The sequence below is a fragment of the Tachysurus vachellii genome, chromosome 4, assembly GCF_030014155.1.
Source record: "Tachysurus vachellii isolate PV-2020 chromosome 4, HZAU_Pvac_v1, whole genome shotgun sequence".
NCBI lineage: Eukaryota > Metazoa > Chordata > Actinopteri > Siluriformes > Bagridae > Tachysurus > Tachysurus vachellii.
The window spans coordinates 19,312,180-19,325,362 of NC_083463.1; the positions used below are offsets into that span (position 1 = coordinate 19,312,180).

Sequence of the window (13,183 nt, forward strand, 5' to 3'; positions counted from 1 at the left end):
TTAAACAGCGACATGGTAACGACTAGTGTTTTGTTTTTGTTTCTCCCGGTGGTTTCGATTCTAGTGAATCGAGCAAGAAACCGAAACTTAGACTCGGTATTTAAAGGCGCGCCGAACAGCGTCCTGTCAGATCAACAAGGACAGGAGACAGGAAGCAACACAACCGGTAGGTTTAACAGATCTAGCTCAATCTTGTGCTCATAGCCATACTGTTATATTGTCTTTATTATATATGTGTATCTGTTTACACTGTGGAGCTTCTGTACTAGAGCAAATTCCTCGTAAACATACTTGGCAATAAAGATCTTTCTGATTCTGATTAGACATGATTTTAAGTGTATTTTCATCTGTCTTCTGTAACCGAGAGACAGACAGACCGGAAGTATGTGTTTAACCATGTAGATGTGGTGAATTTGTTTATTTTCATGTGTGCTGTCATGACACAGAGACACACATTATATATAGATATATACATTTTATATTTAAAGTGTATGTATAAATACTGTATTCGGTGTTTTGATTATGTATGTCAATGTTCGCTGAATGAATCAGTAGATGAATCATTTCCTGATAAATGGATCCGTGCTGACTCACTGGTGTCATGTCCAAATGATGCCTATAGGGCGGATTATAACCAGTTTCACGTTGAAATACATAACCTCTTTATTTAAAAACAAACAGAACTGGATTACTATTTAAGAATGAAGTAAAGGAGTGGTTTCATTTGCATTTACTTTACTGGGCGACTCTGCTCACTATTCAATATGATAAGATGGTAAATATTGGTGTGTTCACGCGCCACCTGCTGTTATCTGGTGTAGTGATCATAGGGAAGAAAGATCAAACGTGAACAGATCCCTTTATAAAATGATTTTAGAGTATATTTTGAACAGAGATTTCTTTATTTATAGTATTATTAAGTACAAATACACTGTATTGTTGAACAGTAAAAACAAAACACACACACACACACACACACACACACACACACACACATATGGTTGGTTAGTGCTCATGATATCATAAATAATTAATTCACATAGGCTTTTTTTATCTTTCATTTTGGTTGTACTACATGTAGTAATTCCTAATATGAATTACTATTATTCATATGTTAAGAATAAAGGAATTAAAGACTGTAAAAGATGCATAAAAATGTCATTATCATGATCCATTTCTAATATTCAGAATAGCATGCATCGTTCCCCCTAAAATCTGCCAAATCTTACATGGATCTTAAATCGGCCAGTAGAATGAAATTTAGTCTAAGACAGTGGTGACATGTGATGAATGTGATGGTGGCATGTGATGGACAAATTTAATGATTCTTGTTTTTCTTGCAGAGCATAACGACTTGATAACCCTGATGACCCATGGATAGTTCCCCAAATGTACAGCAAAGTCGAGGTCCTGCTTTCCTCTTTCTATTTCATCTATGGCTTCTTTTATACTATAAACTATTGTTGCTTATTTTGAATTAAATATATGACAAATAATTAATATTTTCTAATTTTGTTTACATTTTATTGATACAGATCAAGAGAGATATGGAGGTGACAGAGATGGCAGAAGAGGAGGTTCTGGAGTTCGACCAGGAGGAGAACACAGAAGAGGAGGTTCTGGAGGTCGACCAGGAGGAGAACACAGAAGAGGAGTTTCTGTAGGTCGACCAGGCGGAGAACAGAGAAGAGGAGTTTCTGTAGGTCGACCAGGAGGAGAACACAGAAGAGGAGGTGCAGGAGGACAACCAGGCGGAGAACACAGAAGAGGAGGTGCAGGAGGACGACCAGGAGGAGAACACAGAAGAGGAGGTGCAGGGGGAAGACCGGATTTAGGTGACAGAGGAGGAGGTTCTGGGGGAAGACCGGATTTAGGTGACAGAGGAGGAGGTGCAGGGCGAGGTGACATAAGACGAGGTTCAAGGGCAAGATCAGCTGTGGGTGACAGAAGAGGAGGTGGCAGACAAGAGAATGAGAGAGGTGAGAGGAAAGGAGACAACAGAGAGAACCGTAGGCTAGAAGCATCAAGGGAAAGAGCAGGAGCGGAAGGTGGTCAACGAGGAGAAAGAGGTGGAGGACAATTACAGAGAGGAAGAGGAGGCCATATGAGAGGTGGGAGTAGAGATGGTACCTCTGAGGTACGGAAACTTGGGTACAAAGCACTGGAGGAGCTTCTGGAGAAAGATGTATCTGTTGTGGTCATTACTCTCTCATCCAGTGCGGGCCTGCAGCCTTTGCTGATGGAGACAGTCATGCGGCAGGAGCTCGTACAACTCCTCTGCCAGGTTCTCTGCAAAGCTTTTCAGTCTAGGTATGATCGCAGAATAGTGCTACATTTAGCACAGGTGGTAAAGGACTCTAGCTTCTTCCAAACTGTGCTTCCTCACTATGTTACGGGAATTATGACTGATCATGTTCCTGCTCGAGGACAGCAGTATCCTCAGCACCTGAACAACATTATCAACCTCATGTCTGGTATGCTCAGCATGCTTCCATCCAGCTCCATCTGTACCATCTCAATGCTGTTGGCTCTTGTGAAAACAGTTGTCAACCATCTGCGAGCTTCTGGCATAGATATTCTACACACAATTGATGAAGGACTGGATAAGATCCAAGGCATGGTGGAACACCTCCAAGAGAAAGCAAGAGATGGGACCTTGAGATCAGACAACTACACAGTTCTCATTGGCAATGATGATACTCCAGAAGGGGAAGATGACTTCAGGAACATGACCATTTACCCGACTCCTGAAGAATTCCGTGAGGACAAGAAACCTTTCCTGCGTGCTAACATTATGTCAAAAAGTTACCCCAGTACCCATATCTACCTGGATACACATTTTAGGCTTCTGAGAGAGGACTTTGTAAGGCCATTACGTGAAGGTATAAGAGAGTTACTGCAAAGCAAGCAAGATGAGAGCCTCAGTGGCATGCCAATAAGGAAGAAAAGCTTCGATGATATCAGGGTCTACTTTGACACTCGATTGGTCATGCCTCTCTGCACTCCCACAGGCACTGCCTATAGAGTGCAATTTGACACACGACCCCTTAAGGTGAGAGGATAATAAATCTGAACTTAATGCATACATGGTATTTTATATTTGTAAATAAAACTAACACACTAGATTCATTCATATTTAATGTTAAATTTATACAATTTCCAGAGAAGTTATAGAAAATAACTAGTTTGCTCTGCACTAATTCACAGTTTGTTCGTTGGGAAAATTCCAAGCGGTTGCTGTACGGGTCCCTGGTCTGCTTGTCTATGGACCAGTTTGAAACGTTCCTATTTGCTACGGTAGCTGACCGTGACCCCAAAGACCTGAGAAATGGCCAAGTGCTGTTGAGTTTCTCTAGAAACAGTCGAGCTCAACTGGCCACTATCCAGGCCTCTCATTCTTTCCTGATGGTTGAGACCACGGCCTACTTTGAAGCTTATCGCTATGTCTTGGAGGGGCTTCAGGAACAAGAGGAGGATGATCTCCCTTTTCAGAGGTATACACTGTAAATTAATTAAATAAAAATTTAGTTGATCTGTTTATAGTCAGTATGTTAGAGATGATGTGGGTCTGGCTGAAAACATTGCAAAATTCTATACTCCAGCACTTTTTCCACCCCAAAATTACCCCTCTGTCATTTTTCTCTGTTGCCTTTTAGATACATTGTAGAATGTAACCCAGATGTCCGTCCACCAGCATACTTTATGGAGGGTGAAAGAACTTATGATCTGACCTGCATCGCAGCAGATGGTCATACGGGCAGTATGAAACCATTTATCCCCCTCAACCCTACGTCCTGGCCGACTGAAGAGCAACTGGGTCTTGATAAGAGCCAGCTCGAAGCCCTTAACCTGGCCCTCACCAAGGAACTGGCCATCATTCAGGGCCCACCAGGCACAGGTAGATCTACTATTTCTGGCAGTTTAATTTGAAGCATAGCTCGCTTAAACCTTCATGTATATCTCAGAATTAGAGGAAAATGCTAACTGGGGTTGTAAAGGGGAAGCTGTCATATAGCAGGATCAGAGATTCTATTATGTATATAAAGATATTAAATTTTGACATAATACATACCTGGGCTTAAAAGATCTGGATTCACCTGTGCCATGTTCTTTGTTCTTTGCAGGGAAGACACACGTGGGGCTAAAAATTGCAAAGGCCCTGCTAAAGAACAGTAGGGTGTGGTCTGCTAATTCTCCTATGCTGGTGGTCTGTTACACCAATCATGCTCTAGACCAGTTTCTAGAAGGTACTATATGGCTAATGCACTGCTCATTGGGTTTTGAAAATATTTTTTCAGTTTTGTACAAATATTTGTATTGTATTTCTCTTTGTAGAAATTTATATATGTTGCATTTGATCATTCTTTAAGATCAGAAAAACTGGTTTTAAATACAATATATAGGATCCTGCAATAAAGCAGTCATGTTGTGTTTGTCTCAGGTATCCATAGTTTCTTGCAGAAAGGCATTGTAAGGGTCGGTGGCCGCAGTAACAGTGAGGTCCTGAAGCAGTTCTCTCTGCGTGAGCTGACCAGGTTGCCACATGTTCGCAGAAACCTGCCATCACACCTGAGGAACGCATTTTCTGAGGTGCCACATTAAGTTTTTTCTTCGTAAAAACATTTTACAATGTTCAATGTTCATTTTTTAGTTTTGAAACGAAGTAGTACATATAGTATTTATAGTACAAACACAGAAATTTCAAAAGTTTCACTTGAAATTAAAACAAAATTGTAATTTGTTCTCAGTAGTAGATCAGCTTCTGTCTATTTTCATATTTTCAGTTTCTCCAACAGTTCAATCTCTTAAATTTGACTCTAATTGGTTTCCTTTCCTAACTAGAAATGTAAGTGTTTGAATTGAATTTGTTTATTGTATATAAACAAATATATAAAGTCCTGATGATATTCCACAGATCCATAGGGAGATGAACGATGCACAGAACCATTTAAAAATACAGACGAGCTTTTTAGAATGCACTCAGCGTGGAGTCATTAATGAGAACTTCCTGCAAAAGTACATATCTGACGAGCACTGGGATAGTCTGACTCTGCAGGTCAGTCTAAACTGCTTTATTTAATTAAACAAAAGTAAATCTGTAAATTGGGTACCTAGTTGCCATTATTATTATTATTATTATTATTATTATTATTATTATTATTATTATTATTATTATTATTATTATTATTATGTGGGTTTTTGATAATTTTGCTTGTGTGTGTTAGGCTCAGATACCGGGGTTATTTGAAAGCATAGGAAAGAAGCAATCACTAATCATGGAATGGCTTTGCCTTGAAGGGGTTCAGCAGCAAACTGGCAATGATGAAGCAGGTATAAAAAAGAAAAACGTCATTTTGTGTTTGCGAGTGTTTATGATCCTTTATGCTCACAGTGCAGATCTATTTTTTTTCTAGCACTCCTAGAAATTCATTTCTGATTGCAGAATGCACCATAAAATATATTATGGTATATATATATATATATATGGTATATACTACTTACTAAAATATTATTATTATTCATGTTACAATTCTCCTACTGCTGTTACTGGGTTAAAACTGCTGAAAAATTAGTTACAGTGGTGGGAAATAATTATTTGATCCTCTGGTGATTTTGTAAGTTTAATCTCTTACAAAGAAAGGGAACAGTCCATAGTATTTATGGAAAACTTATTTTAACAGACCGAGGCTGGATATGAACAAAAATTCCAGAAAAAAAAGTTAAATATTTATTTGCGTAAATATGTATTTGATCCTCAAGCAAAACATGACTTAATACTTGGTCGAGAAACCCTTGTTAGCAAGCACAGTGGTCAGACATTTCTTGTAGTTGGTCAACGGGTATGCACACATCTCAGGATGGAGTTTGGTCCACTCCTTTTTACAGATACGCTCCAAATAATGAAGGTTTTGAGGCTTTCGCTTGGCAACTCAAAGTTTCAGGCCCTTTCACAGATTTCCTATGGAATTAAGGTCTGGAGACTGACTAGGCCACTCCAGGATCTTAATATGTTGAGCCACTCCTTTTATTGCCTTGGCTGTATGTTCTTGGTCAATGTCAAGCCGGAAAACTCATCTTCAGTCTTCTAATCTGAGGCCATCAGGTTCTCATCCAAGATTCTATGGTACATAGCGCCGTTCATAGGTCTGGTGGTCCCAGCTCCTGTGAGATCATTAATAAGCTTCTCTCGTGCAATTCTGGGATGATCCTTCACCTTTCTTAGAATCATCTTTACCCCACGAGGTGAGATCTTACATGGAGCTCCAGAGCCAGGGTGATTGACTGTTATCTTGTATTTCTAACATTTTCGAATTATTTCATGCCTCTTTCTCACCTTTCTTGCTGATGGTCTTGAAGCCATTCCAGCCTTGTACAGGTCTACAATCTTGTTCCTGACATCCTTTGACAGCTCTTTGGTCTTTCCCATGGTAGAGGAGACTTGATGAAATACAAATTAATTTATATTCCTTCTTTAATGTTTTGTTGTTGTTGTTGTTGTTATTCTGTCTCTAGAGCGTTAATTTCTTTGTAAGGGGGTAAACTTACAAAATCAGCAGGGGATCAAATGATCATTTTCCACACTGTAAATTGTCTTATATTAATTGTTATGTGTTAATATGTCTTTAATAATTAAAGTAGTATTTGTGAATGTTAAGTAAATGAGATATGAACTACTCCTACAACTATACTGCCATTATTAATAGACATAAATCGATAACAAATGAATAAGAATCGATGCAAGGTGAAACCAATTTTCTTTGCTGGCATTCTTATTGTATGCTTAAACACCATTAATAAGGCATTAAACAAATAATCCACGATGAATAATAAACATAGCTACAGTATAAAGTGTAATCCTTTTTATAAATTCTTATAACCTTAACATCTGGATGCATTACTGCATAATGTTTTTGTAAATTCATTATTTGTATAGTCTTCATAAAATTGTAACCAAAACTATTTTTCCTTTACTCTTTATTCTTTTAGAAGGAGCTTTGCCTGGTTTTTATTTTCATACTAACACCTTTTCTGTCTCCAGAGTCAAATGATGAGTGGGAACCAGCAGAGGAAGAGCAGCTGTTGGAAATGGATGAAGAGGCAGCTCTGATTGAGGCCGATAGAATCCTGGATGATTCAGACCCTAAGGCCAGAGACAGCGATGAACGCAGGAGGGAGAAGGAGACCATAGAAGAACTGTCTGCACAAATGCTGGCCATAAACCTACATCAGGCTGAGGAACAACCTCCACAGGGACAAGGACAGGGACAGGGACAGGGACAAGGTGATGACGAAGGGTGGGAGGTAGGAATTTTCTGGTAAAATCCTAATGATAATCATATTGAGTGCAATATGAGTTAACATAAGCAAATAAAAAGTTTATTCCTTCAGGTTAGGAGATTAATGAATTCATAGTGGTGTTAATTAATATTGGTTTTATCCTTAGAAACTCTTAGAAATCCTTAGAAATGTTTTCCATTTAAATGCTAGAATTTCGCATCAAGCCTGTACTCAAATCATTGTATATCCATTTATCATTCATTCCTTGTTAACTAGCATTTTCATATACATAATCCTTTGTGTATATAAACTTTTTCGTATATATACTAAAATTGTTTGTGAAACCTGTGGTAGGTGTTATGAATGCCACAGGTTTGTAACAGCAAGATTTATACAAGGTGATATCAAGTATTATAGCTCTGTGAAAATACCAACACCACAACCTTGACTGTGTGTGTGTGTGTGTGTTTGTGTGTTCAGGTGCAAAATCACCAGAAAAAAAAATTAAAGAAAAGGGTCAAGTGGGAGCTGAGAAAGAGCGATGCTATGAGCGAAGAAGAAGAGCGGCAAGTGTGGAACGTATGGGAGTTTAAACTAATCGACAGATGGAGACTTTACCGGTAATTATCTGCTATACCAAATACAAATAGCTTGTACAAAGCACCCTAATAATTATGTGAACTATGCAAGAGAACCCAACCAGAACATTTTTTCAAAATGTAATTGAATTTAAATGAAACTTAATTTAAATAAAAACCTGTAATCTGAGGTTGTAAATGCTTTTTTGTTCTTTCCTTGCTCTCTCACTTGCTGTCATTTTCAACATTTGTTTTGCTCTTTCACTTTCTCACTCAATAGCCTATGGATGATGCGGTATCAGATTGACCTTCGTATGAAAGCTCTCCAGGCTGAACAAGTCTATCAGGATGCCGCAGAGCGCCTTGCTGAAATTCGCCGCCGCGAGGATCTGTGTGTGCTCAAAAATGCCAGAGTTATTGGCATGACCACCACAGGGGCAGCCAAATACAGACAGGTCCTGCAGGAGCTCAAGCCAAGGCTGGTGATTGTGGAGGAGGCAGCTGAAGTCTTAGAGGCCCACATTATTACCACACTAAGCCGAGACTGCCAGCACCTCATTCTGATTGGAGATCATCAACAGGTACCACCGACATGTAGCACATATCTGAGATATTCACTAACAAGTGGGTCACAGGGAAAAAAAATTAATGCTGAACATGTAGGCGTCAGAAAGCCTTAAACTCTAGCTAACAAAGCTCTTATATAGTAGACTGGTGGATCTTGAAAAATGTTTAATATTTGTAAAACAAATAGCTTTAAATTTATGCATGGCTAAATATTTGTAAAACAAATAGCTTTAAATTTATGCATTTTCGACTTGACTTTGACTTGACATTCATGACTTGAGACTTACTTGTGACTTGCACGTGGGAGTAAGTCACACGTGCAAGTCACAAGTAAGTCTCAAGTCATGAATGTCAAGTCAAAGTCAAGTCGAGTCTTTTTTAAAATTTGTCAAGCAAGTCTCAAGTCTCAAATTTGCGACTTAAGTCTGACTCGAGTCAAGTTGAGTCCCCCATCTCTGAGTCATTAAACTCAAGTCCGAGTCAAGTCTCAAGTCATGAATGTCAAGTCAAAGTCAAGTCGAGTCTTATCGAGCAAGTCTCAAGTCTCAAATTTGCGACTTATGATTCGTGTCCCCCATCGTGTCATATGACTCGTGTCCCCCATCTCTGCCATATACTACAGGTTAAAAAAAGACTGGTGTATATGTTCATGTATTTAAAACTTAACAATGTTAAATTACATTTGCCAAAAAAAAAAAATGGTGTAACAGTAAAAATAAGCATTTAGCTAAATTTTGCTTTTGTTATGGTAAATTCTTACACTACACACGTCTAAGGTTTCTGCGCTCCATTGGAAAGTTAAATCAGGTGGGCCAGATTATTTGAAATAAAAATGAATGAAAATTCCTCATAATTTGTACTATAAAATGAAATGATATAGATTGAACAAAATAACACGTACTGTATTACTGTATAAATGACCACTGATCATTTCCTGTAGCTGATGTGTATGATTCAGATTCATTTGGTTCACTTATGTTTACAGCTGAGACCCAGCGCCACAGTGTACGAACTAGCCAGAAATTTCAACCTGGAGGTGTCTATGTTCGAGAGACTTGTCAAAGTTGGTTTTCCTTTCGTGAGACTAAACTACCAGGTGAGCTAATAAATCCGTGCATCAAGCACTTTTTTTTTTTTTTTACATTTTATCAAATGCTTATAACTAAAAAAAAATCTTTCAAATCTAAGATATTAATCATTATAAATGAGTGTTGCTTATTCATTTTCTTTATAAACATGTTACTACAGCATCGTATGAGGCCAGAGATTGCTCGTCTTTTGACTCCTCATATCTACTCAGAGTTGGAGAACCATGATTCTGTACTGGAGTATGAAAACATCAAGGTCAGTTTTTTTTCCATGAGTAAAAATGTAATTGTACACTGGGAAATCGCTGTACATAAAAAATTTCTTCAATAATATCAAGAACAAATACTTGCTTGATTATTGTCTAACCTGTCATTTATTCCTTCTTGTAGGGAATTTTTACAAACATTTACTTCATTGACCACAAGTCCCATGAGGAGGGAATAAGGGATGGACGAAGTCATCAGAACCTTCATGAGGCACTTTTTGTGGTGGAACTCTGTCGTTACTTGTTGCGTCAGGAATACCAGCCCTCTCAGATTACCATCCTTACCACATACACAGGGCAGCTCTACTGTTTACGCAAGATCATGCCCTCAGCTGAGTTTTCAGGGGTCAAAGTTCATGTCGTTGATAAGTATCAAGGCGAAGAGAATGATATTGTCATACTGTCATTGGTGCGCAGTAACCCGGAGGGCAGGGTTGGATTTTTGCAAATACCAAACCGTGTGTGTGTAGCACTTTCTCGTGCCAAGAAGGGACTATACTGTATTGGGAACATGGATATGTTTAGCAGGGTGAAGCTGTGGAGTAATATACTTCACACCCTGAGGGAGAAAGATCAAGTAGGACGTTTTTTGACACTGAGCTGTCAGAATCATCCCGAAACACGAACCCCAGTGTCATCTTCGAAGGACTTTACAAATGTCCCCGAAGGTGGGTGCAACAAGCCCTGTGAGTTTCGCCTGGACTGTGGTCATGTCTGTTTGCGCATGTGCCACCCTTATGATGCTGACCACAAGAAATACAAGTGTACCAAAGACTGCACCAAAGTGCTGTGTGAGCTTGGGCACAAATGTCCCAGACGGTGCTATCAAGTGTGTCGTAAATGTGAGGTACTTTTAGATAAAGTCGTTCCAAAATGCCAGCACACGCAGAAAATGCCTTGTCATCAGAAACCAGAAGAATTTGTCTGCAGGGAGCCATGTGAGAAAAAGCTGGAATGTGGACACAAATGCCAGGCATGCTGTGGTGAGATGTGCACTGAGAATTGCAAAGTACCAGTTTCTATGGAGTTAAAATGTGGACATACCCAGAAAGAACCCTGTAGCTCCTCAAGGAGCCTTCTATATCAGCCAGCCTGCAGGACCCCATGTAACACAATCCTGAAATGTGGGCATTCTTGCTCGGGGACTTGTCACAAATGCTACCAGGGTCGCCTCCACAAGTCTTGTAGACATAAATGTCAGCAAATCCTTCCTTGCTCACACAAGTGCTGTGTGCCATGCCCAAAGTTCTGCCCACCATGTACCCTCAAGTGTCAAAATCGTTGTGTTCACAGTGTGTGCATGAAAAAATGTGGAGAACCTTGTGTCCCTTGCATGGAACCCTGTAAGTGGCAGTGTCCACACCAGAGCTGTAGCAAACTCTGCCATGAGCCATGTGATCGTCCACCGTGTTCAAAGAAATGTGACAAGTACTTGCCCTGTGGACATCCTTGTATAGGTCTTTGTGGAGACCCTTGTCCAGATAAGTGCCGGGTATGCCATCGTGATGATGTGATTGAGATCTTCTTTGGTAATGAAGATGAGCCAGATGCTTGCTTCATACAGCTAGAGGACTGCAAGCATATCATCGAGTCTACTGGCATGGACCAGTACATGGGCATGGATAAGGATGAGGAAGCTGATCTGGATCAGCGAGCTATCCGGCTGAAGGAGTGTCCCAGGTGTCGAACTCCCATTCGTAGGAATGTGCGCTATGGTGCCCACATCAACCGCAGCTTGGCAGAAATTGAGAAGGTGAAGGAACAGATCAATGGTCTGCAATCTGACAATAAGAATAAGCAAGATGAACTCCAGTTCCTTTTGCAGAGGCAGAGAAACTTAATGGAGCAACTTCCTGAAGAGTACTTTAATATCACCGAGAACCTTCAGAAGTCTGGCTTATCTCTTCTAGATCTCTGGTACCAGGAGAACTTGATAACATTCCTGGAGAGCCTTGGAAAGCTAATGAAGATGCAAAAGGATCACATGTCTTCAGATATGAGTGATTATTTATTTTCACTGCGCGTTAAGGAGTGTCTCAATTTCCTGCTTGATGTATCTCAGAGATTCTCTGATCAGCAAATCCATGATCTAGAACATGAAATGAAGAGGCTTTCCTACCTATGTGAGCTCAATGTCCGTTGCAGTATGGCCAGTAACAATGTGCTGGGGGTGAAAGTCAATGCAGAGGTGACACAAGCAAGACAGATCCTAGAGGACACTCGGCCATTCACTGAAAACGATGCAGAGAAAGTGAAGGAGATTTTAAAAGAGCTGGAAAGTAAGCTTCCACGAAGTGGCCTGGGTGTCACTGATGAAGAAAGGGTGATGATTGTTAAAGCTATGGCTCTCCCTCAGGGACACTGGTATAAGTGTCCTAATGGGCATGTATATGCAATCGGAGACTGTGGAGGTGCAATGGTACGTAGCCAGTGTCCTGAATGCAAAGCTACTATTGGTGGAGTCAACCATACTCTCACAGAGGGGAATGATGTAGCCGGAGAAATGGATGGAGCACAACATGCTGCTTGGTCAAATGCTGCAAATTTGAACAATTTTAACCTAAGAGGTTTTTAAAATGGTTTGCCCACCTTGCACTGAAATATAATGCAACTGCTTTTCTATGTATATAATGTATATACTGCTGGATCAATGAACTGAAAGGCAACATTAACATTCCTTATTCTCTAAAATGTAAGACCTATACACATATTTACCAATGTAGTGCACCTTTTTAGTTACGCATTAAAATTTTAGAAATACATTAAATATCCTGTTGCTGTATGAAAAATAAATGTTAAAAATAAAAGAATTGCTGATGTATATTGCACATACTTTTCATGTGTTTTTTTTTTATACCAGTAGGGGGCAGGGTTGTACTGATGAAAGTAACTTTTTGTGACAAATGAAATCTATGGTTGCGTTACTTGCATATGCTGATGTTGATGTGTCTGAGTGTGTTTGAGTCTGTGCAATCATCTGCTTCCTTTTCTCCATTTTATGTCATTACTAATATTACTCTCCCACTTATTTATGCTATCTATACGGTCTAGCCTTGCTGTAAACTATGTGCATTCATTGGCTTTTTGAGCCTTACAGATTTACTATATCATAAAGTGGCTAGACAAGGTCAGCAAATTTATCTTACCCTCTGAGAAAACATTGCAGCACTTCCATTTAACCTGCTTTGTGGAAGTGTGTATCAGTTTATTACATGATAAATGTAGCTTTTTCACAGCATGAACTCGAATGCAAACTTTTGCTCTTTTCAAGAAAAAATACCTGCAAGGGCAGGAAAAAAGGTTGTCATAAAATACGGAAAAAGCAGAGCTATGAATGGATTTTTGTCAATGTTTATGGCAAGCATTTTTAGACGCAGGTCAGAGGAGAGAGTAAAAAAAAAAAACA

The 13,183-nt window shown here is 39.5% G+C and overlaps 1 protein-coding gene across 2 annotated transcripts; it reads left to right on the top strand.

Moving 5' to 3' along the window:
* The first annotated feature begins 74 nt into the window (after window positions 1-74).
* Window positions 75-12,605, top strand: znfx1 (zinc finger, NFX1-type containing 1). 2 transcript variants are annotated; one of them, XM_060868231.1, is made up of 16 exons: window positions 75-166; window positions 1,344-1,407; window positions 1,536-1,835; window positions 1,902-3,052; window positions 3,208-3,494; window positions 3,657-3,898; window positions 4,125-4,247; window positions 4,442-4,590; window positions 4,916-5,056; window positions 5,226-5,331; window positions 7,040-7,302; window positions 7,759-7,898; window positions 8,137-8,437; window positions 9,409-9,519; window positions 9,672-9,767; window positions 9,902-12,605. In XM_060868231.1, exons 2-16 carry the CDS (start codon window positions 1,374-1,376, stop codon window positions 12,350-12,352), a joined length of 5,895 nt encoding a protein of 1,964 aa, XP_060724214.1. In that variant the 5' UTR covers window positions 75-166; window positions 1,344-1,373; the 3' UTR covers window positions 12,353-12,605. The 2 variants fall into 2 exon arrangements, with proteins under 2 accessions (XP_060724214.1, XP_060724213.1); XM_060868230.1 differs by having other exon boundaries at window positions 1,536-3,052.
* Window positions 12,606-13,183: the final 578 nt, after the last annotated feature.